Consider the following 24335-nt stretch of genomic DNA (forward strand, 5'->3'; position numbering starts at 1 on the left):
GTTCAATGGGGAAAGCGTTAACCTCATGTCACCTTTTACTGTCATGCAGGATGAACAATAATGCCACCCAAAAGCTTCATTTAAAGATAATTATGGCTTATTAGTAAATGACGGTTTACCATACCATACCTAGCCTAGTTTTTGCAATATCTTGGACATGCATCAACATAAAGCAATAGTATCTTTTTTGCCCTCATCCCAATGACTCATTCATCATAACAATGCATCTGAATAATCTCTTAATGCATGAAACAATAAATACATTAGTTGTTTCATCAATAAGCATTTACAAAATTTTAAGGGATCTTGTTGTTTCTCAGACATGCAGTGAAAGAAATGCACGTTATAGCATGATACTCATATATAAAAAAAATCATTTTATTTAAAAAAAAAAAAAAATGTAATTAATTTTCATAACCTCACGACAGGGTGACTCATACATTTGAATCATATTTTTAAAAACAATTTTGAAAAGGCCCTGGGAACACTGGCTTACATAATACAGCAGTTTCTTTATTTTTCCACCTTAGCTATACATGACAAAAAGAAGCAATTGTACACACCTACACAGAGTTCTCCATTTAAATGTTATTTTTACAAGACAAGTTTTGGCTGTTTAGCAACCATGTGGGCAGGGCACCTAATGTCCATTGAAAGAGTTAAAAAAAAGAAGAAAATCCAAAACAACAATTTTATTCATCATCTTCCTCTCCCAATTCTTCTGCCTCCTCTTCTTCTTCCTCCTCCTCCTCCTCCTCTTCTTCTTCTTCTTCATCACTGATTACATATTTCTTGGCCTTTTTGGTGGCCAATTCCTCATCATCCTCTGCCTTTCGTTTGCCCGAGCCCTCGCCCTCCTGAGTAAAAGAAAAGAATAAATTCCAATGTGAAAATAAAGTACCCCCCCTCTGGACAACTGTTCAAAGGCTTAATGCACATTTGCAAACACGAGTCAGCACTTTTGCTCTCTTTTGTTTTGACGCTCCTGCAGGCGTGGTATGACAAAGCTGCAGTTTCAGCCCTATTGCTGATCTGCGCCACACTGCCCCCTACAAGCAGAGCGGCGTATGACACTCACCTCGTCACTGTCCAGCTTTTTGGCCTTAACCAACCTCTGGGCCTTGTCGTCGTCCGAGCCTTCGTCGCTGTCTGACGAATAGATCCTGGCTCGTTCCTCTGGATTATGTGAAATAGAGCACAACACCAAATGTACAAAGTTGTCATAAAAATGAAGGTTCTTTATCTGATTCGCTGCCAGTGATCAGTTCCTACCAGGAATTTGTGCTTACCTCTCAAGCCACTTCCTCCTTTGTATTTGCCCTTGATGGCCGCTAAGCTAATAGACTCTTCCCCTTCTTCTTCGTCGTCATAGCGATCGGGCTCCAAGTAGCTACTGCTCAGGCCCCTCTGGTGCTGTTTCTCCCTCATCCTCCTCTGCTGCGACTCCCTGCGAATAGATGCTCGCAGGCGCTCCTCCTCTTTCTTGATTAATGGACACAAATTAGAAATTCAAGTGAGGATTCTTGTGATATACATTATACTAATACGATCCCATCCAATGGAGGGTTATCATACTTAATATAGTTCACTGAGTGACTCTTTGTAGGGGAGAACAGGGTTGGTTGTCACAATTGCTGTAATTTAAAGAGTGCTGTTGCACAAAATCAGTATTGAATTGCGACAATTTAAAAAAAGATAAGAATGATTTCAAATCCAATTCAAGATATTAAGTTCTCATTTAACAAATAGAGATATGTGGATATTCAAGAAAGTATCGTGACAACCAACCCTTTTCTTATTGGATTTCCTAAATGTTCTATGGTGCCTTCTTTTTGCCTAGGGAAAAGAAAGTCCATATTCAGAAGAACCAACTAAAGTATTTGGGGATCTGTATATAATAGAGCCTTTGTTTGGTTTTGCTAAAGACATAAGTGGCCTCAAGGGTCCCGGTGACAATCCCAGTGTGGCCGACTTGATTATGCAAGCGTGTCGCGACGTGTCTTTATGTAAGCAGCTGTGACGTGTATTTGTCTGTGTACTCGACACAACTGGCCATTTGGATGTCTTTCTCTGGTGGTGATAAGAAAGTTGTCAAAACAAACAGGACGCACCTTTATCATTTCAGTACGATGCGACTCTGGGTCTCGCCCGGCCATCGGGAGGATTCGGATTTTCTGCGTCTTGGAACAACGGTCGGCTAGGGACAAGGTCATCTTTCTGTGTGTGGCGCTGTCAGTGGAGTGAGGCCTGGGAAGACAAATTAACTGTAAATATTGAATGATGACAGAATTGATATATCATGCTTCGACTTTATATAGATGTCCAACTCATTTTTACTGATGACTCGTTCTCCTAGTCCCATGCCGTTTGAAAAAACAAAATGTCCAGGTGGACAAACGGCAGCTAAGAGGATTACACAAACCTGGGCAGCTTGCACAAACTAATTGAAAGACTTGGAGCACATTCCTCAGTGAAGTGTGAATAAAGGCTAGTATTGTTGCTTGGAATAAGACTCAACTCGGAGCTTATTACAGCAATTCTCAGCAGACGATTCGACGTTTCATACTTTGGGTGAAGCTTTCTGCTTCTAATAAGGTCTATGTTAAAAGACTTTGTGAATACCTGAACGTGAGCTTGGTTTTGAACACAGCCTGGCCCTGCAAACCGGTACCCTGCCGGATGAACAAGTGGTTGTGGTCTCCTTGGAGGGGAGCTTTGTAAACGTCGAAAACTTCATTCCCCAGGTGGAGGGACATGCTGCGGCGAAAAGTGGCGTTAAGGGACTTCGGAGTGACGAATGACAGCGGGAAATAGGTTGACGGTCAGGACGTACCTCCCGTCGGACCATTTGACGACGCGTGCGTTGCTTTCACGAGTTTCGTTCCCCTCCTCATCTCGCTTGACTCGCCACCGGATTGTGTTCTCCACCTGGAACAGCCAATGGCGGCAAATTAGCTTTAACAGTGTCAAGGGTCAAACTCGATCGGACTTAAAAACACATACTTTAATAACAAATAATAATAATAATAATAAACAAATAAAGTTGGTTGACTTTGAAATTTGTGGAATGGGGAACATTCCAAAATGTTCAGGTATGTAGCACACAAAAAGTGAAGGATGTGCACCTTTAATTTGAGCCTGGTACGTCCTTCTTCATCCAGCATTTCCTCATCCTCAAATTCATCCTCATAGTACTGAGGGTCAAAAGGCCTACAGAGGGTACAGTCAATTAAACTCAGATGAATTATCCAGCCGTTAAACAATTACAAAAACATATATAGAGTCATTGTGACTGGAACTTTGTATTGATAAAGTTTCATTCGCTCTGACCTGGGCTCCACGGAGAGGAAGTTGGGCAGCTTAACGAAGTAAAGGTCAGAGCCAAGGTCGGTGCTGACTTTGGGGATTTCGACTTCAATACGAGTCTCTGGCACATGCTCCTCCTCTGCCTGCTCCTCTTCTAGGCCATCTTCTGCATCCTGAAAAGTAACAGTGAGTCAAACTTTGCTATCTTTCGTCAATCATGACAAAATAGGTGACTAGACAATTGACATTAAAATCAAGGAGAGAGAAATTCAAGAGTTCATACCATGGGCTGTCCGGGGGTTGGCGGCTTTTCAGCGTCACTGTCAGAAGAGATGTCGTCAGCCTCACCGAATAGGTCATCTGCTGCCGATTTCTTGTCTGTGTGGTGGTGCACAAGACACAACCTTTTAAACTCTGACAGAAAAAAGAGCTATAAAGTGGCAACACTAATTGTCTCTTACTCTCATTTCCACCAGCATCACTGTCAGAATCAGAAACTGATGCAGCTTTTGCTTTGCTTCTTCTATGGAGAAAATCATCTTCACTATCACTTCCCTTTGCCGACTCTGAAAAATAGTACAAAATTAAATGGTAGACAACCTATTCAACAATCGACACATTTTTGGTGTGTTATTCTTGATTCTATATCTATGTGTATCGTTATTAGGTGTATGTTTGTGAACCAGGTTGACTCATGATGAGTTTTTAGAGTTGTTACATGTCTTATTTAAACCGCTTCCAGTAAGTGAAACCTAGAAAAGGGGAGGATTTTGTATTCGGTTCCATGTGTCTGTTTGTATGTTTTTTTATTCAAGATAACGTAAGGACAAATTAAGGGATTCGTTTTAACCTTGCAGGATGTTTATCATGTGAAATGGAACTACGATAATTGCTTTCATCAACTGTGAGATGCTTGAGTACCTACCCGACTTTTGGTTTCTGTGCTCTCCGTTGTCGGAGTTTTCCCTTTCTTCATCTGAGTATTGCCGTTTCTCCTCTTCGTCCTCCGATTGATCACTTTTAGCCCCGCCTTCCCACTTGTCGTCATCCGAACGATTGTCCCGCCCTGAGCCTTCTCCGTCAGAGTGAGGGGTGCCCGCGCCTGACTGAGGGGTGCCGAGGTTGCTGTGAGCGCTACAAAACAAAATGGGGATGAAACCTTTCCTGTCAATTGGAGTGGGAAATTCACATTTTATTGGTCTTGACCTTCTAGCTGAGCGGACGCTGCCTCTCTCTGACTGAGGACTTCCCCCTCCAGACATCCCACTGCCTGCCGGGCTTCCGCCGTCCGAATGGCGGCCTCCGTCTTCCTCGTCCTCCTCGTCATCATCTCGACGGCCGCGCTCTGAGCCGCTGTGATGCTCCACGTCGGAATGGTCGTCCTCAGCCTGTTCCGAGTGCACACTGGCGTCCGACTGATTGCCCGAGCGCTCAGATAGGTTGTCACTGCGTCCGCTGTCACTGTGTTGACTCCGTCCTTCTTCTTCGCTGTCGTCCCCGAACAGTTCCTGTGGATAAATGCATTAGAGTCTCCCTTTCAGATGGCTGTGAAATATTGCCACATACCTTATTTATGCTGGGTTTTCCTCCCTCGGGGCCTTCCTCCTCATCATCATCTCGTTCTCTCTCACTCTCGCTGCCGCTGCCTGAAGCGATGCTGGCAGAACGCGGCCGCTCTTGTTCCGACTCTGAACCAGAGGCTGAACCAGACTCTGTGGAAGATCATGCTAGTAGATTAATATTCGATACAAGAGCTGGCTCTACAATTCTGCCTTTTAACTGTAATAGGAGACAGCTACATGTTTATCTCTTTAAAACTATTTGCACATTTACATCGAAAAAGCACAAAACTGTTATGTTTAGAACTAGTACATTAGTATCCATTTATATTTAAAAAAAATTTTTTAAATGGAACAACATAGGTTATTTATAAAAAGAAATATACCACTCCTTACCCACAATCCAATTACATGTACTATAGTATTAGTTCAAAGAGTGTTCAAAGAGTGTTCAAAGAGTGTTCAAAGAGTCAATTGAACATGACCTTTGCAATCTTATTGTAACAACTTCAAAAAAATCCCCCAAAAACTGTGTTAGTGTGCTGAATAAATAATCTGACTAAATGGGGGACCGATCGCTGAGAACACGAAATAATATTTTTGAACGCAATTCATTTCAGCCCAAGTTCCTGTTGTGATCTAGTTAGCACGGGTGCTAACAGACACTGTCTTGTTAGGATCAGGGCTAAAACGCGTTGTTTGACTCAATTGACTTCAAATACATCCTCCATAGCATCATCAAATAAATAGTTGAAAATGTTCACCATACCTCGTTGCTCATTGTCGCTGTCTCCATCACTCCCAAACAACTCATCCATATCAGCCATTTTTGCGATGTGACATACAGGAAGTATTTGGGGGGAGACAAATTAAACTTCCGGTATTACACCGGCGACGACATCTGATTTTATATAAACACTAGAGGGGGCTAAAAGCAGAGTCAATGTTCTTGATATTGAAAGCCAGCAGTATTTGATAAAAAATGCAATGATTAATCAGCTCGTATGTAGTTTTGTTTTTACGATTTGCGTTGCACACCCCGTATTACTGTAGAGTATTTTACACATTACAAATCTGTACCCCCAGATTATTAAACTCAGTAGAGATTACATATGACCATTTCACCAGGGCGCTGCGTAAAATTTATTGTTTATACAATCTTTTTAAATTATGGGTTTTTATTTTTACTTTTATACAGTCGTTATATTCTGTTGTACAGTATTTTATTCCCTTCATTTCCCTCTCAGTTGCTTTTTTTCCATTCTGGGCGGGTTCTCTCTCCTCATTGGTTAAATTCGTGTGACTGAGACGTCTATTGGTTCAATCACACGTCAGTCAGGGAATCTACGGCTCTCTTCCCGTCGTGTTACAACAGAAGCTGAGATAGAAGTCAAGCGCCCGAGCCAGGGTCCACACAAGGAAGTCCGCTTCGATTTGTCGTCCTTCAGGTAAGACGTGCGAGGCCAATGAGTTCATAAAACGCGTAAAATCAAAGGGAACAAAACAATTCGAGTTCTACTTCGATCGCCACTTATACGTGTTCTCTCGAGCTGGATGAGCTAGCGTCATCCATTAGCACTATGAGCGAATGATAGCCTGCTAGCTGGCACCTACAGTGCTATTTCCCACGAGATGACAAATTTCATATCTGCACAATAGTCTTCATTTAACGACCGATTGTATTATTTAAGGATAATGAAGTGATGACGGATGCAAACTGTCGATGGGTTTGTCATAAACTTGCCATGACCGACGAGGTGCATGACGAGGATGAATGAAAGTTTCCACTTTTTTCCAACGATTGCATTTACTTTCCCACGGAATACAATTGACGCGTCACTGACAGTCACGGGGCGTGTTGTTGTTAGGTAAACAATCACATCCAGTTATTCTGGTACGTGACAAAAGAACCGCATTTAGTTGGAATTAATGAAGACGTTTCTGTTTACGTTCTAAATAGGAGTTGACTTGAGGGGGTAGTCTGGTGCTTGCTTGTCTGGTGGTCATGCTGAATGTAGGGCGTGGTCCGTGTGTTTTGGTGCATGCTTGCTCAGGTAAAGTGAGCGTTCAGATCAGATTTTGCATGATGGAATATAGATTTTTATGCCTGCTTGGAGTATGTATGCTGACATGACATTAGTCGTGGTGAAACCTAGTGCCTGCCACACCTTCCTGCTGCAGTGTTGTATTGCAGTTAAACAGGCTCTGCAGAGAATGTGAAGAGAAAGCAAGCTGCTGGTGGGCAGGACTTCAAACTTTGACAATCGGATCAAACGAGATGTTTAAACCACAGAAATTATATCCACTTTTCAACATTTTATTCATGTGTACGAGAAAACCAGTGAATTGAACACGCCCCAAAAATGACAACATTCAAATCAATGACAGATTCAAACTTTTTGCGGTTCAAAATCAATGACAGATTCAAACTTCTTGCGGTTCAAAGATCCTGTTTGTATTTTTTAAATTTGTATTTCTTTTACAAAGCATACTTGGCGTTAAAAGTTTGAGAAGCATTTGTGAAAGCTGTTAGAGGTTGCCGGCGGACCACATATTTAATTTAGATTTCAAAACAATATTGCCCGGGCGCATCTTGACCCATACATTTAATTTGTCTCATAGCCAAACTCATGTTTGAAATAAATTTAAATGCAATAATCTAAAAAGAAAAAAAGAGTGCTCATTCAACCTGTATATTTTCAACTCTGGAATCACATAATTAGACACAAGATGACATCAGCACATGTGGTTTAGGTCGCACTGGTTTTGGTTTACCTTTAGGTTGTCCAAATTTATGGTTAATTTAGTTCATTTAAAAGCTGGCTCTCATGTTGAACATGTATTATTCTTATGCTTTCCATTTTTAATCTTGGCCAAGCTGAAACACCGGAAGCTCCCTTAAAAGCTTCTCTTATACACCGTACAGTAACAGTGGTGTGTGTGTCTCGAGTGTGCTTGGGTATGCAATCTTGTGTGTTATTTTGAGGAACACCCCATTTCCTGCCTTGTCATTGCCGAGCAAAGTCTTCAGAAGAACGGTGCTATTTGTCGTTTTAATTTGTCTTGTTTCTTAGCATGTGCAGAATCCAAATGTCAATTCACCTTGTTTTTAGCAGATATTTTATTCATGAACTGGCACACTATCTGCCATCATCTGTGTTCCGTAGCAGAAGACGAACAAGCCGGCGACATTGTGGGATAAAATAGAGCAACGTGTGTGGGTTGAGGAAGGAAGGTAATTCTAACTATAGTCTGATGTTGGGGCGGTCTACTATAATGATGGAATAAGACTGCAGGGCTTTTTTTTCGTCTACGCTTTGGTTATACTTAAATAGTAGTATAACAGATGTGGCTCTGTTATCATTCTCTGAATAATACGGACGGTCAATGTCAGGATTTGCAAGGTGACAAGGTTAGTTGTGTAGACAGGTTTGCAGCATTATTGGCTTACCGTCATTGTTTGTGTTGAAGGATTAGCAGTGATGAAGAGAATGGGATTAATCAGCCTGGACTAATGGATCCTCTAGGTGCGCTTTCTTCACCCTTCATCATCCGTATGAAACATTCTACTGGCTCTAACTGGCTGCTGTTTGAAATGTGTTGAGTTTGAGAAAAGAGGATCATATGATAAACTATGTTATTTTGGGCTCATCTTGTCATAAGAGCATTATATGTGTCTGATTTATGTTCATCCTGGTTGCTTTCTCCAAATCCTTGCCAGAAATATCATCACATTCTACGCCCAGACACCCCCCCCCCCCTTTTCTTTTGACAGGAATAAACATCCAACCAATTTGATTGAATGATCACTACTAACACTCCCAGTTTAAATGGATAGGACGTCCAGCACCGTCAATGTCATTTGAGTTGGCCCTTAATTGGGGGTTTATTAACATTTTATCCATTCTTAATTATTTACACTTTCACTAATATATGAAAATAATGATTGCAAATAAAAATATATAAATGGTTGTAATTAGGACCTGGCGTCGCCAACTGTGGACATCACTTTTTTGCCTCGCAATTGGGTCAAATTTTAAAATTGTGGGCTTGATGACCCACAATGTGATGTCTAGGTATATGAATGCTAGGTTTAAATGACTCCAAATCGTCACTGGTTCTATATAGGGTTAAAATAGTGATTATTTGAATTATCTGAGTGGTATTAATACTCTTGATTAAAGCCATCAGCATTGACATTTGAGTTCAACTTTATCTTGTAAATGCCCCTTCTGTCACTCTTGCTATTTGCCCTCTCATGTGTTTGTTGTGGTTGTTGTGGTGGTTTAATGGAGCAGGCTAGGGGAAGAGTTAGAGAAGGACAGAGGTTGAATTGTGGAGGCGAGGAACTAAATAACGTCAGAGCGGTGGAGCGGGCTGCTCAGGAAAAGTCCTTCGAAGTGGAGAAATTACTGACACGGACAACTTTGGGCAAACTGCCAGAAAAATGGTCAAAGAATCTTTTTGCTAAACCTCACTGTAACTCCCTCCATCCCTCTCTGTCTCAGTGTTTACAATGCAGATTATTTAGGTGGAGGGAGCTGTTTTATGTAATGCAGAGACAGTCGAGGCGTGCTTTATGTTCACTTTCTTGTCCGTAAAAATCGGCCAAGAAAACCATTAAGGAGATGCAGGGTTAAATGTCGCCATTCACTTTAGATGTGGACTTTTGCTGGGGAATCTGGAAATGATGAGGTCATGCAGTGTTCCGCTTGTGGCGTGGGAGAGTGGACTAAAAACCGAGGTCTCATCAAACAATTCCACAGGACACGTTCTTACTGTGTCATTAATCATTTACATGCCTACCGTCACAATTAAAATTACCCTGTAATGTAGCATATGGATTCAAGATTAGGCTCAAATATACTATGTCTAGAGTGGAATGGAGTAGCCCTTTAGGTTTAGCGGAGGACAGATAAATAGGCTAAATATGAGTGGTCAGTCGGGTGTGTGAGAAAGTTGCTTCTCTGTTCCAGCTGTGTATTGCGCCGTTGCACAGCTGTGATCAACAATTGTTTCACAAGGATGAGATCAACGTTGGCCTCCTCCACTAAAAGAATTGATTCAATTTGCCGGCATTTTTAAATGATAGGTTGATGCATCCAATTAGTACAACTAATCTTCAACTGGCAAAGTTCTGCACGGCATTGACAACTAAAGTAGACCATGATTTATTGGAAGATTTGATGAAAGGGCTATTGGTTTTTCTTCAGGTTGCCGCGTCTCTGCTGTGGAGCGACAAGGTCGAGACGTCTGAAGTTGGGCTGCGGTCTTGCGTGGGACAGCGATCATGGCGTTGCCATTCATGAAAGACCTGGACAAGTACAAGGATCTAGACGAAGATGAACTCCTTAACAATCTGTCAGCGGATGAGCTCAAACAGCTGGAGACGGCCCTTGAGGAGATGGACCCCGAGGTGGGAGGAGTTTCTTAAAGCCTACATGCTTTTATTTTTAATTTCTGTCTTTTTCCCCTCTTCTCAGAATGCTCTACTTCCAGCGGGTTTGCGCCAGAAGAACCAAACGACAAAAGAAGCCACAGGAACATTTGACAGAGAGCGTCTCCTCAAATACCTGGAAAAGGAAGCCTTGGAGTACAAGGACAGGGATGACATTGTACCCTTCACTGGAGAAAGGAAAGGTGCGTGAAGCTGAAGGAAAGGACATTATCCAGGCCTTCTAAAAGAAACTACTGCTCATACACATATTTTTGAAGGGTTTTACAGGACACCATAGTGTTGAAAGCAGGATAGCAGAAGAGGGAGTGGCAGCAAACTATGTAGCAGTGTTACATTTATCGTTCCGACCTCAGTCAACGAGTGACTAGCAGAGCGCAATTCCACTGTTCTTTCTTGTCGGGATCTATGAAGATTCAATATTCTCCCAGCTAATTGAGAGGAAATTTGAAGCTGACATCTTGACATCTACCCTGAACCCGCACTGCCTATTAGCCGTAATGCATCCCATATGCGTGTGTTTGCAAGTCTTATGACGACATGGAAAAGTTGAATCATTGCGGTGATTATGTGGAATGTTGCAGATTACCTTCCCCTTCTTCTCTTCACCCCCTGCTGATAAATGAAAACAAACAACCTCCTTAAGTGCCTTGAAAACTGCTGCAAAGCCCTTCTTATTACTTTTTCCATTTTGTTTTCCTGTTGTGCTTTTTGTTCTGGAGTTTTTCCATTCTCAATTTCAACTCAGAAATCACCCCCCCTCCCATTTCAACCACAGAGCTTTGAGATTTTTTTTGCAGAAAACAGGATATTTTAACTCTTATCATGTTAATAACCTGCGTCATTCACTAGAAGACCTACCCGATTTCATCAGGATTCCTTGAGGAGTTAATCATTGCTTTTGCATTTTCATAATTGAATCCACAATGTAAATTAAACTGGCATTATTGCTTTCTAGGTATTTGCTTCAAATGAACAGGAACAGAATAGACTCTGATGCCTGTATTTACAGTTTTTTGGCTTCAGGAAGTGCCAGAACCCCCACCGGGGACCAGTCTGAGCAATTTGATTGGCTCGACTGGCTTTTAACGGAGAAACACGTATGGCGCCTGTTCTTGAAGGGCATGTGGGGCTGGCATTACTGGTCTGTGACATCCCAGCAGCGCAGTCAAGATTACAGTTCACTTATTGTTCATGACTTCCTTCCCTCTTCCTCCTTCTTCCCTCTGGTTTCCATGGTACCACCATGCTCGCCTGACTCTTAGCTTTAGTTTGGTATCAAGTGAGTATTGTGGTGTGGAATGTTGGAGCAGGAAAACATCTTTTTAGTTCACATTTTACAGATAACCCCAAAAACTGTACCAAATGATAGAACCAGGAAGCATTTGCCCAAAATAGTGGTTTAAATAAGATCTAAAACGTTTCTGGCAGCCAATAATTGAGATTGTTTTTTTATTCCTATTTTATTCACCTCGTGAGGGTAATTTAATAAACCTATCGGAAAATAAGATCCACTGGTGTTGAGGTTTTCAATGTAGAAAATGTAAAAAAATATATATATATATTTAGCGTGTAATAGTTCCACTTTATTCCGCAAAGCAAATTGTTTTTTTGCTCATTTTTCATGAATCTCCTTCTTGTCAACCCTTTTATTTTGTCACCCCAGGCAAAGTATTTACTCCTAAGCAGAAACCAATGGAAGCACGACAGGAGAATGTCACAACGCTTGACCCAGAATTAGAGGAAGCCCTGTCCAGTGCCACAGATACTGAACTTTGTGATCTTGCAGGTAAAAGGAACCAACAGAATCTCCTTTTGCTCTCACGCACATCTCCTAAGCCTAACTTAGTCCCCAAATGTCCTTCTGATATTCCTTTTTTTCTGAGGTCACTCACACTGCTCATGTGAATGCTCATATGCCTCCTTTTTTACAGCAATCCTGGGTGTTCACACGCTTGTAACCAGCAATCAGACGTATGACGGAACTGGAGATGGTTACAACAGTATGTACAGTTAATTTTTTTTTTAAAAATGCAACCCTTCTTTTTCCCAAAAATTACCTCAGTCAAAGAGATACCATTATTCCTACAAATGTAATGAAAAAAAAGTGATTGAAAATTTTATAACTCCTCACATTTTGGATCATGTAGGCCATAATATTAACATTTGGTATACAAGTGTGACCTCCTTGACCCAAAATGTGATTTCCATATATATAGAAGTATACTACTATTTTTTATTATTATTAATCCTTATTTTATGGGTTATAAACCCTCTGTCTTTTTGATTTTCCCAAGATGTGGTCAAAGGGGAGAAAATGAACCCTGTGTTTGACGAGCCACCCAATCCCACAAATGTAGAAGAAACGCTAAACAGGATCAGAAACAACGATGCCTCCCTAACCGAGGTCAACCTCAACAACATTAAGGTGCAGAGGCAACAAGCTTTTAAGGTCTGTTAATCATCCACTTGGTCAACCTTTAACCAGGCCTTTTTTTTCACGCAGAACATCCCCGTTCCCACTCTTAAAGAATTTGCCAAAGCCATGGAGAAGAACAAATACGTCACCAAGTTTAGCATGGCGGCCACACGGAGTAACGACCCCATCGCAGTGGTGAGGAAAGCTGGAATTTTTGCTTTCTACTGCGCAGGGGACCTCTGTCTTCAATTTTCTGTCCCTTCTCCAGGCTTTCAGTGAAACGCTGCGGGAGAACAAGACGCTCCGAAGTTTGAATTTAGAGTCCAATTTCATCACCGCGGCTGGGATGCAGTCGCTGATTGACGCACTGCGAGACAACGACACCCTCACGGAGATCAAGATTGACAACCAGGTAAACGCACGTGGAGAGCGGGTTCCATCTTTCTGACTTACTGGCTTTATTTTAAGCTCCTGAATTGGCTTTCTATTTCAGCGGCAACAGCTGGGTACGAATGTCGAGATGGAGATCGCCAAAATGTTGGAGGACAATAACAGTATCGTGAAGTTCGGTTACCACTTTACCAAGCAGGGGCCTCGCTCTCGAGCCGCCACCGCCATTACCAAGAACAACGACCTCGGTATGTAACGCACACGCTCATTAAACAACACCTGTGGTAACCTAGGCGGAACAAGCGCGTTACGTCACTCTCGGGGTGGGTTAGTCATAAAGAATGAGTGTGGAGTAATATGCGGTAACATCTGGCTTTATGTCAGTCCTTCCAAATAAGGGGAGGCGGTGCGATGTCACTGTCAGCGTTTGTTTGGGACATTGAGTAACAAAGTGGAATTTCATACTCCGATGGCAGTGGCACATTCATTATCAGGGTTTGTGTCGTTTTTTGTAAGGAGTTTAAGAAACAACATCAAAAATATTGACCAAGGGTTAAAGAAAGATGGAGAGAAATAGTGAGACGATGGAAAGTGCGCAAAAACTGAGATGAGGAAATACAATGAAACAAAGGTAGTGTGTCTTCAGTGTGACTATGGTGGTAAAGGAGTAAGGATGTCTGTATACTTTGTACCAACCAAAATCAGGGTGACAAAAAGCTTTGAAGAAAGGAAAAAAACTGCTTTATTGATAAGCATCGCAATCATGCCACTTTATGTTTTATTTTTTTATTTTTAGGAAAAAAAATGCTAAATACTGCATATAACCTTATTGCACATAAAAAAATTAAAATACATTTTTAATAATTTGATTTAACTTGCTCAGAAAATGTTAAAATTGTTTCAATCATGTGCCTTGATCTGTTGCCAACAAGAATTTGCGTTTTTAATTCATAGGTCCATATTAGTGTGCAACGAAGTGGGATTTCTTTGTTGTTGTGAAAAAACATTCATTTATTTCTATTCTATTCTATATGCATTTATTCTATTTACATTCCTGTTTGACATCAACTGTACCTCCCTTCGTTTCCCGGATATTATTTTTTATGATCTTGACTTAGAGGCGCCATTGGTCTGCTTTCTTTTAGTTCCTCCTCCTGTCAGAGCCGCAGTCGCGCAGGTGTGATGCATGAGTGTGCGAGATAACACTGACTACTTTCACAGTGTTTTTGTGTTCGTGTGCATAATAAGAGTGGTGCCGTTTCAGTTTTTTCCTGCCTTCACTGATGCACGCTCTTTAAACAGGTGTGGAATTTGACCATGTACCGACTCACAAGTGCTCAAAAATACTAACGAGTTATCGTTGAGCATGTAATCTTTCACTTTTGCTTCCACGATGTCGCCTTTGCGGGGTGAATAACCACACAATTATTTGATCTCTTGCAACGCTGACTCGGACTTGACTCGTTTAATTTGCGAGGGTCCGACTCGACGTGGAAGGCCCGAGACTCAAGAAGATTGAGACAAGCTGGATCAGGGAACATGAAGCCGACATACTGTGGTGTGTAGCGGTTCCCGTCTGATGTTGCTGCTACTTAAGGACAGTCTTGACAGGACAGGGCTTAGAGGAGTCCACTTTGCTTTTTAGAAAAACTTCCATAAAAACTCATAAAAGGCCAAATACAAGGCGTGCGCAACACCTTAACTCACTACCCACAAGGCACGCATCTCTAACGACTCGACTTGAGTCTTCCACAACAGGAAAACCTCTAGTCTTGCTTGAGAATCGGCCCATATGACTTGCAACTCACTCGGATCCAAGGGCCTCTAGCGATTATCTGTAATTAACAGAATGTGTCCCGCTCTTTCCAGTTCGCAGAAGGCGAGTGGAAGGGGACCAGTAGAGGCGGAGTCCCGTCCGTCTCTCGGCCAATCGTGTCGCTTCATCTCGCCATGTGGAGTCATTTCCACCCATGCCCTGATCTCATCTCACCGTTCGGAACAAGTCTTGTGCCAAAGTGTGGGGCAAGGCGCACTCAACAAAATCGTACATCCGAGAGGACGAGAAATAACTGGAATGAGATGCCCCCCTCTTCTCCTCCTATATTTCCATTTATTTTTCTTCTTATGTTGTCATTGAAGGTGTACATCCAATTAGTTTTTATTTAGTCTTTCCATTTCAGCTGCTCCCTGGTTTAAGCCTTGAAAACTAACCCATCCATCTTTTTACTTTCCTTTTATACCGATAGAATATCGATTCATAATGTTGTGTAGCCAATTAAAAACAATCCTTAACATTCAGGACCACCTCATGGAACACCAGGGTCACATCAGCAGCTCTCACAGCAGGACCGCCTGCCTAAAAAAAGAAAAGAAAAAAAAATACTTCAACAGCTCTTAAAAAAAGCCACGCTGCTCTCCATCATAGCTTCCTATACGTCAGTGTTGATCAGTTTCAATGCCATTGACGGCGAATGACGTCCAAACCCTTTTGTTTGGGAGAGACTTGCAAGCGAATGATCGCTGTCAGCCCTTCAGGTCAAGATGGTTTTAGACCTCCATCGCCGTCATTGGCAGTTATCGTATTCACTCAAAATGTTTTACATTCCCCCAGCTGTTATATTTTAACTTATTCATTTTTTGTGTCATCCCGTGACCAATGGGAATTGTCACCACTGAGTAAACGTTGAGCGGAAATTTAATAGGCAGGATATGATGTCATTATGTAGTAAAGCGGTTTAACAGAAATAGCCATAAGTTTCTACTCATATATGTTAAACCATGCCAAAGACCAACCCATGCGTCGTCGCTTAATCGTCTTGTTTTAGACCAGATGTTTTTTTATTTAACATGCATTGGCTTAAATAGACGCTTCATCTCCGAGTAAAATTTCTTTTTGTTGTTGTTGCAACATTGCCTCTGTTTCCTTATGTTCCTCCACTAGTTTCTAAACTTATATCACCAACCAATTTGAAACTGAATACTGTAATTCAAAGGAGTGCTAGGAACACACTTCTAAAAAAGGAAATTTTCTCAAATTGACTTTTAATTACATAATTATGTGAAAACAATGACACTTTGCGTTAACTGATAAGGGACATGAGAACAATGAGCACAACATCATTCTGTTAACATTCTGTGTGCCTCAAGCTGGAGATCTCAAGGTACATTTCCAATTTAAACATCACATTCCTTTAAAAAATGATGGATATCTGGGCAGTGCGTGTTAGAATCTTTGCATGCACGCTTCATCCATGCTTATAACCTTTTGTTTTTGTCGCTTAAATACACCGATGGACAGCTAATGTGCAGCTTCTTCGTTGAGATTTGTTGACTCGTGACTCTTGTGTATAAATTGTTGAATGGCATCTCAATTGCAATCTTTATGCACGCTACAATGTGTGTACAACACAAGTCTGCACAACTACTGTGGCAATTTTCTTTTTGTACATTATGTTAAAATAACAGGTGCCGACTCAACGTTAAGACAAAAACACAAAAACTGGTGAAAAGCACTGCTGAATATATACTTTCAACAATAAATGTTTTTACACTCAATCGAGTTGGTATTCTATGCTAGTTGACACTTGAAATCATATTTTATTATCTTTTTTGGGTGCATATCTTTTGGTTGGGGAGATCCACAGACTTTCTTGCTTATTGCTTGCACATGCCGGGGAGATGATGTCATCTTTATGTAATACTTGAGTACAATGTGTGCCCAGTTGTTGTAAAAATGGAGGTTAATGACTTGTTTCCTAAATTAATTGGAGGGAAAAAGTAGTCATCAAATCGTGTTTGATGTGATTAGAATTATTTCCTATTGAATTAGAGTTGAATATTTTGTTGCAAAGGAAAAGGCAGTTTGAAAGAATGCAAAACAAGCTAAATGTGTGTTTTGTGCACAGGAAGCCAAATAAGATTTTACAAAGTTAATTCCACTGTCACTTCCCGACAGACTTGAAATAGTCTTCACTCAGTCCCATGGTGCTCGACTATTTTTTTCCAACTGTGGAAAATATATCAGGGTAATCCCTTTCTAGAGTGGAACATTTTAATCTGAACTTCCTTAACATCCACCCCTCATACATTTCTAAAAATATGATCAATTCTTTATTTCCCTTAACTCCTTTTGCCTTATCACTTTAGTGCAGTCTGAATATATATTAAGAACAATGAAAACAGTCAAACAGCCATCCAAAACAAGCATTGCATGGTAAGACATCAAATCAATGTAACTCTCTTCAACAGTCATTTAATTGGAAATATGTTCACCAAAATATAACCAACAGAATGACTTTTCTCACCAAAGCTCAAATACAGTGAAATGTTCATAGTGTATTACTATATAATAATAGATGAAATGCGCCATCTAGAGCTTGAAATTATGTGACATTTATCTGAAATATAGCCCCTTCAGTGTGCCACTGGGGGGCAGAGGAGAGCATTATTGGACTAGATGAGCACTACTATATGTACATTTATTTATGTCGATGCCATTTTCAGAGCTGAATGTCCAGTCCATTTTGAGTGGGAGGTTTGGTATTGATCTGCTCAATTGAAATGCCAGGAAGTGCCAGTCAAAAGTTATTTAGAGAAAATTCACTAAAATTGCATTAAAAAATAAAATAATATGAAAAAAATTAAAACAGCATGGTTGCTTAGAAAAAAAGTTTCTTCTCCTGGGCCTGTGTGGGTTTTCTCTGGGTACTCCAGTTCTATTCCAAATTCCAAAAATATGCATGACAGGTTGGTTGAACTCTCTAGTCTAAATTGTCCTCCCGGCTCCCTAAAAGTAGGCTATCATCAGCCCAGATGATAAGCACACCTGAAGAACGTGCATACCTTCAACTGGCAAACTTGGAGCCTACATGTAACAAGTCTGCTATCCATTGATACGGGACAAAATAAATAAATTTAAAAAAGAGAAGAAAAAATAGAGAAACGTATCCCTCACATCTGTCCAGAAATATGAAAAATAGGGTTCATCCAAAAATCTATGATAGTAACACAACATATATTATCTTAGCCTTCAACCTCCATTCATGCAACCAGATCAGGATGTTCCCGGGAGATTGTCGTCATGGCACCGTGGTAACTATGACTCACGGTGCTTTTCCTTTTTCATTTAAGTGGGCGGCCGATAGAAACATTGCTCGCCTTCAAACTCATTGCATGATTTTTATGGTCGGCGGTGCTTCCGGATATGAGTACAATCTGTTCTCTGGTCGTGATTGTAACTCGGTTCTACAACACTCACACCCACTTACATAATGTATTTTTGATGTCATCTTAAATTTTCACAAGAGCCGAAAAGACAGTCTTGTCAAATGCAATATTATTCACCATTTTATTTACCTACGATGAATGTTGTAACCCAACATTTTCCCCATGGTACAAATTAGATTTCTTCGTGTTTTCCAAACCAGCACCTGTCCTCTTTGTGCCGCAGGTGAACAACACATCGGCACTGTCCATTTCAGTAGCTTTACACTTGTGCTGCATTTATTTCTGGCTCAAATAATTCATAAAGGAAACAATTAAGTCAATTTAACTATACTCTCATGTTGTAAATATTCATGAAGCAGGCAAAGCAGAACCAGGTACACAAAGCAACATTTTTGAATGAACCAAAATGAAAGAAAAACATGCAAACAATAGTGTCTTTCTTATCTCCTTTTCACAGTCCTGATCCAGCCGTTCATTGGTGGGTCTCACCTGCAGTTTTACAATTATTAACTGACCTGCTGCTGCAACAGCAATGTCAGGAAATCATAAAATATTCATTAGTGGGTCATTTTCACATAATTCAGCAAATAACGGTAAAGACACTTTCAGAAAATGAATAATTTACAAAATGCAATTCAAGCATTCTGATTATCTCTAATTAGCAACACTAGCACTGCCTGGAAATATCTTAGCTGGAACTTTAATGAAAACATAATTAATTAAAATTTAACCTGGATTTTACTAGTCTGAGCTCCTTGTACTGGTGAATGATACGATATTGGTGCCCCATAAGAGCCACAAGGTCTTTCTCAAGGTCATCACAGAGTTTCGCAATGGTGACAGATTTTTCTTTCTTCTGGATGACAACAACATCAATTGGCCCATTATTTGTCATTCTGGTCTCTACTCCCTTCTCCCATTCGTGGTATAACACTTGCTCCTTTGATTGCCTTATGTCATCAGTTCCATCCCTGTAGATCTTTTTGATGTATTTCTTGCAGACAGCACAGTTTCTAAACATACAACGGTAAAGACAAAATTTATTAACGGTAAAGACACAACATTCCACCTCAGCCTTTGACATTGGTAGATGGTATTTCTTGGCACTCAGTAAATGATAGTGTTCTGCATGCATACACCATGCCCAGTTCATTAAAAAGCAAAGTAATTATGTTCACCAAGTTTTTAGGACATCGGTAAAGACATGGAATTGTTACGACATTTCACAGGTATGGTCCTTACCTTGGTTTTAGTTTCATTCTCATGGCTTCTGCTTAGCTGGCGTTGACAATATGGCTGACAACATCCTGGTACTTCTCCCACACCAGCCACCTGGTGTATTTACTGTGAATTTTTTGGTGTATTTCTCATGTGATAACGGTAAAGACACACTAACTGATATGAAAGGTACATCAGTAAAACTGTTTGCAGTTGCAATTCTTTTGCATTTTTCTCAAAGACAACTTGAGTGAAAATACTATTGAAACAAATCTAAACAACACATTCTAAATAGAGACAAACAAATAAATCATAACCCGACTTTTCATTCCTATAAACTGTGACACTAGATTCTGGACATCTAACGGAGTGGACAAATTCAACATAAACTGGCTCTCAATGTATTTGTGTCTCAAATAGATTTCTCTTAAAATTGGTGCCAAATGTAGTATAATATGTGGCAAACAAAGCAGTAGTAATTAATTTTTATAACTTTGTAACACATAAAGGGAAAGTCCAGGGCCATATCTTTACCGTTATTTGCTGAATTATGTGAAAATGACCCTAGTACACAGTTCTTATCAAATTAGATAGTGGAAGAGGAAATTTTAACCTCACAGGCAAGTTATTTAAATCCATTTAAATACAGTGGTATGTTGTTCTCATATGTTATAACCCACCTGATTTACAGGTGTTTTAGATACAAACTATCTCTTGGTCATTTTGTCATAATTTAAGCAATTATGACCACATATTTATATATATTTTAATTTCTATAAGATTTTTTACATGAAGACTAATGTTTCAGGGGTGGCCCGGTGGAGCGAGTGGCTAGCGTGTCAGCCTCACAGCTGTGGGTTCCTGGGTTCAAATCCAGGTCATGTCCATCTGTGTGGAGTTTGCATGTTCTCCTGGGGCCTCCGTGGGTTTCCTCTGGGTACTCTGGTATCCTCCCACATTCCAAAGACATGTATGGTAGGCTGATTAGACACTAAATTGCCCCTAGGTATGGGTGCGAGTGTGCATTGTTGTCCGTCTCCTTGTGGCCTGTGATTGGCTGGCCACCGATTCAGGGTGTCCCCCGCCTCTGGCCCGGAGTCAGCTGGGATAGGCTCCAGCACCCCCCGTGACCCTAATGAGGATAAAGCGGTTCAGAAAATGAGATGAGGCTAATGATTAAGGTGCTGTCTTGTAATTTAATTTATTGGATCAAGAGCCCAATTCAGTATACACAGGCCTATACAGCAACAATTTTTCATCGTTGACTTTTTTAAATGGATTGGAATAATCATCAGACCTCATTTAGGCATATCATTACGTAATTCCCCTAACAGCAAAGCCAACCGGAAGTAAAGTCCCGCTATTCTGTACCCAAAATGCAGAGATGTTCGTAATTTGGTCGAAACGAAACGATTTTTTTTAAAGTGGAATAGAGAAAATTGGGTGGAGAATTTTAAAATACCTACCGAATCAATCTGTTTATATTTTAACTCCATCGGAAGTAAGGTTGGTCGCTGCTTGGATGCTCTAACCTTAGATAACACATAGATGAAGCTAGATTTTTAAACGGCGGCGCAGGTAACTGACGGCCATCTTGCGCCGGGAAAAATCTACCGTAGACTATTTTAGGAGAAGAAAGTATGATTTTTGATGACAAGATGTTCTAAACCCACCGAATTATTTACACATTTCCAAAATATATGCTTGTTAAAAAAGAATCATTCGTAATAATGCAGTTCATTTACCACATCTTTGAAGTTTATGAGGAGGCAAGCCGTTTGATAATGGGTTGAAAATTGATACATTTCTAGCTATATTTAAATGACAGCAAAGCATTTAACGAAAGGCCCCGACGCAAAATGGCCGATGAGCGATGATGCTCATCCCCGTTGACTCGCAGCACGCACCATCACCTAGTGTGCCACCTGCGTCATTACGTTGACGAAACAGCTCAATGACGAAGGCTAACTTTGAGGTGGCACCCCCGAAACATGTCCCTCGTCTTGGGCTAGCGGGGCTCAATTCAACCGGGAATGGGAGCCTCTTTTTCCACCCTGATGCTGCCATTTTATAGCCCCGGTCTCGCAATTTGGTGGTAGTCGTCCACCGAGATCACAAGCTTGCACATTCTCCCCAAAAGAAGATGGCGGAGTTCTCGCCCGTGCTACCGATGCGGGATGGAGGAGCGGGAGGGCGATTGGCGCAGCCCATCTTCCCTCGGTCCAGGTCCGGTTCCGAGTCCGAAAGCGAACTCTCCCAAAGCCTGGCCCGGACTAAGATCCGTTCTTACGGTAGCACGGCGAGCGTCACGGTCTCTCTCGGGGAGAAATTCATCGAGCATCGTGTTACACAGAGTGATACTCTGCAGGGGATTGCCCTGAAATACGGTGTAACGGTACGTTCACATGCCACTTCCTTGTCTCCGTCAAATGATACAATGTGGAAAGGTACTTGTGCAAATATTAATTATAAAAAAATGGAGCGTAACCCATGTGAACTTTCGGGTGGCATCATTAGCAAAACAACACCTTTCAAGTAATTTGACCCTTGGAAAAGTTGCAAAAGGCTTCAATGATCTTGATGTTAGCTTCCTTAATTATATAAATATTTTCTATAGTGAACATGTAAAGTGAGCAACTTTTTATTAAATATATGTCACCGCAGCATGTACATTTTAATGCCGAAAAGCCAGTATAATTTTCAATGTTAAATCGTACTCAATTGTGTCAGTGCTTCTAGTCAAAGAAAAAGACTGTTTTTTTTTCTCCCTTTTTATTCACTTTTTTTTCTTTTAACTAAATCACTTAGATGGAGCAAATCAAGAGAGCAAACAAGTTGTTCAGCAATGACTGCATCTTCCTAAAGGACATTCTCAACATCCCCGTGGCAGCACCTAAGCGCTCCATCTTTAACGGACTCTCTCTGGAGTCTCCCGACGGGGACGGCGAGGCCGCTTGTCAGTCTGAGACCCCCCGCCTCGGGTCGCAGGATGTCGTAGAGCCTTCGCCGGCATCTTCGCCGCCGCCCGAGGAATCCACAGCCCCGCGGCCTCAAGTGGAGGAGCTCTCTGCCAAAGACTTCTTACACAGACTGGACTTACAAATCAAACAATCGAAACAGGAGGCACGCAGACTGAAAGAAGAGGAAGTAAGGTGAGTGAGGTTAAGTTAGCAAAACTACCAAAATTGGCACCTTGATTTACGAACGTCTCGATTCAAGGGTAAAATGTGCTGTAACGCTCAATGTAACCTATGTTGTGACTTGGAAATTTTTGTCCACACTGCCGTATGGAGCACAAACAGGAATAGAGCTTCTGCGAAAAATGGCTACATTGTGTTAAATATTTGACCCGTTGAGTCGAGTCTGGGCACGTCTCTTCGGAGCTGCCTGTCGACAAGGCGTGGTTTCGCTTGCTCTGAAGAAAATCTGTTGAGCTAGCTACTAAACGAACAGCATACAAATTTCTTTTTTTTAATTTTTAACTTGAAGGTGGCACAGGGATGAGTAGCTAGCACGTCGTTTTCACGGTTCTGAGGTCAAGGGCTAAGTCCTGGAGTTCGCATGTTTCCTCCCACATGCCAAAAACATGCTTGAAAGTGCGAGTGAACACTCCAAACTGTCCTTAGGTATGTTTGTGTTACTAATTGTTTGTGTCATTGTGCCCTGTGATTGGCTAGGGACCAATTCTTGTCAATCCTTGAACGATGTACAGAAGATGAATGAATTAGTCTTTAACCTAAACTCTTCTAGGTTGGTAAAGCCATGTGCATACATTTTCATTCATCTTTCTGTACTACTGACAAGAAAACTTGTTCACCAGAATCCTAACGTTAAAGATGAGCTCCCCTGAATTCCAATTATAGTGCATTTCCGCCTCGTAATTTCTGCAGCAAAGCCTACGCGAGTGATGGACTGATTTTATTTACGACTGGGACGAGACACTTTGCCAATCAAGTTTTACCCGTGGCTTGGTACGTATTTGACATTTGACAATGTAACAGATGAAAACCCAAGTGAAATGTTTACTTTCTTTGAAAAAAGCCCTTTTATCCGGTGCGTTTACGGTGATACGTCTCCAAATTGCTAAGGCAACATCAAGCTATTACGCTAATGCTAATTAGAGTTTGCGATTGGTCCAAAATTGTGACTTTAGATGATTAAAATGCTTTTATCTTGCTTAACCAGCCATGTTTGTTTTCCTCATTTGCAGGAGCGACGAAAGCGACTTGACGGCAATTGCCACGTCATACCAGGAAATATAACGGACCGTTTACCAGAATCTTGTTTGTTTACCTTCTGGCTTGTTATGTTTGCCTTTTATCACACACATGCAAGTGTTATGATGTGATTGTTTTTCGTACAGTTAAAATGAAAAAGACAGAGAGCCTAAGTAGAGCATCTTGTATACAGGTACTATCCATCTATTTATATACGCTGCTGCTGTTAGGACACGACCCCCCCTAGTTGCCCATGTGCTCATCGGTATTTAACCCCGCTAAGACATCAGGTAATAGACTAGTAGAGTCTGTGTACTCATCCCCACAAACTCCTCAAAAGCATTGAAGGGACATTTCTATTTTTGGAGTGCTTATTTATGTTTGGAGTGTTTTTATGTGCTTTGAAATGGAATTTGTTTTATTGTTTGGAGCAGAATACATGGCTGCACTGAATAAAACAATTTGAATAAACATTTTTTTGTTTTTGCTTTCATTGTTGAAAAAAATCTCACTTTTTTTTATGAAGGCAAAGACCATGCATGCGT

General features: G+C 41.0%; 3 protein-coding genes across 4 annotated transcripts; 2 read left to right on the forward strand and 1 right to left on the reverse strand.

The window, feature by feature from the left end:
- Positions 1-492: 492 nt before the first annotated feature.
- leo1 (LEO1 homolog, Paf1/RNA polymerase II complex component) lies at positions 493-5768 on the reverse strand. Of its 2 annotated transcripts, XM_077595017.1 has the most exons (14): positions 5635-5768; positions 4873-5018; positions 4513-4814; positions 4232-4440; positions 3768-3872; positions 3590-3684; positions 3331-3479; positions 3126-3210; positions 2834-2928; positions 2623-2757; positions 2112-2247; positions 1290-1482; positions 1079-1176; positions 493-857 (listed from the first exon to the last, which is right to left on the reverse strand). In XM_077595017.1, exons 1-14 carry the CDS (start codon positions 5690-5692, stop codon positions 693-695), a joined length of 1971 nt encoding a protein of 656 aa, XP_077451143.1. In that variant the 5' UTR covers positions 5693-5768; the 3' UTR covers positions 493-692. The 2 variants fall into 2 exon arrangements, with proteins under 2 accessions (XP_077451143.1, XP_077451142.1); XM_077595016.1 differs by having other exon boundaries at positions 4232-4814.
- Positions 5769-6182: 414 nt separating this feature from the next.
- Positions 6183-16684, forward strand: tmod2 (tropomodulin 2). The gene is made up of 10 exons (XM_077589889.1): positions 6183-6313; positions 10079-10281; positions 10349-10505; positions 11987-12109; positions 12255-12323; positions 12618-12748; positions 12827-12934; positions 13008-13151; positions 13233-13377; positions 14999-16684. The coding sequence occupies exons 2-10, from the start codon at positions 10156-10158 to the stop codon at positions 15028-15030; spliced, it is 1035 nt and encodes a 344-aa protein (XP_077446015.1). The 5' UTR covers positions 6183-6313; positions 10079-10155; the 3' UTR covers positions 15031-16684.
- Positions 16685-21494: 4810 nt separating this feature from the next.
- lysmd2 (LysM, putative peptidoglycan-binding, domain containing 2) lies at positions 21495-24265 on the forward strand. Its single transcript, XM_077587965.1, has 3 exons — positions 21495-21968; positions 22382-22725; positions 23784-24265. The coding sequence occupies exons 1-3, from the start codon at positions 21717-21719 to the stop codon at positions 23833-23835; spliced, it is 648 nt and encodes a 215-aa protein (XP_077444091.1). The 5' UTR covers positions 21495-21716; the 3' UTR covers positions 23836-24265.
- Positions 24266-24335: the final 70 nt, after the last annotated feature.

This window comes from Stigmatopora argus, chromosome 2 (assembly GCF_051989625.1).
Source record: "Stigmatopora argus isolate UIUO_Sarg chromosome 2, RoL_Sarg_1.0, whole genome shotgun sequence".
Classification (NCBI taxonomy): Eukaryota; Metazoa; Chordata; class Actinopteri; order Syngnathiformes; family Syngnathidae; genus Stigmatopora; species Stigmatopora argus.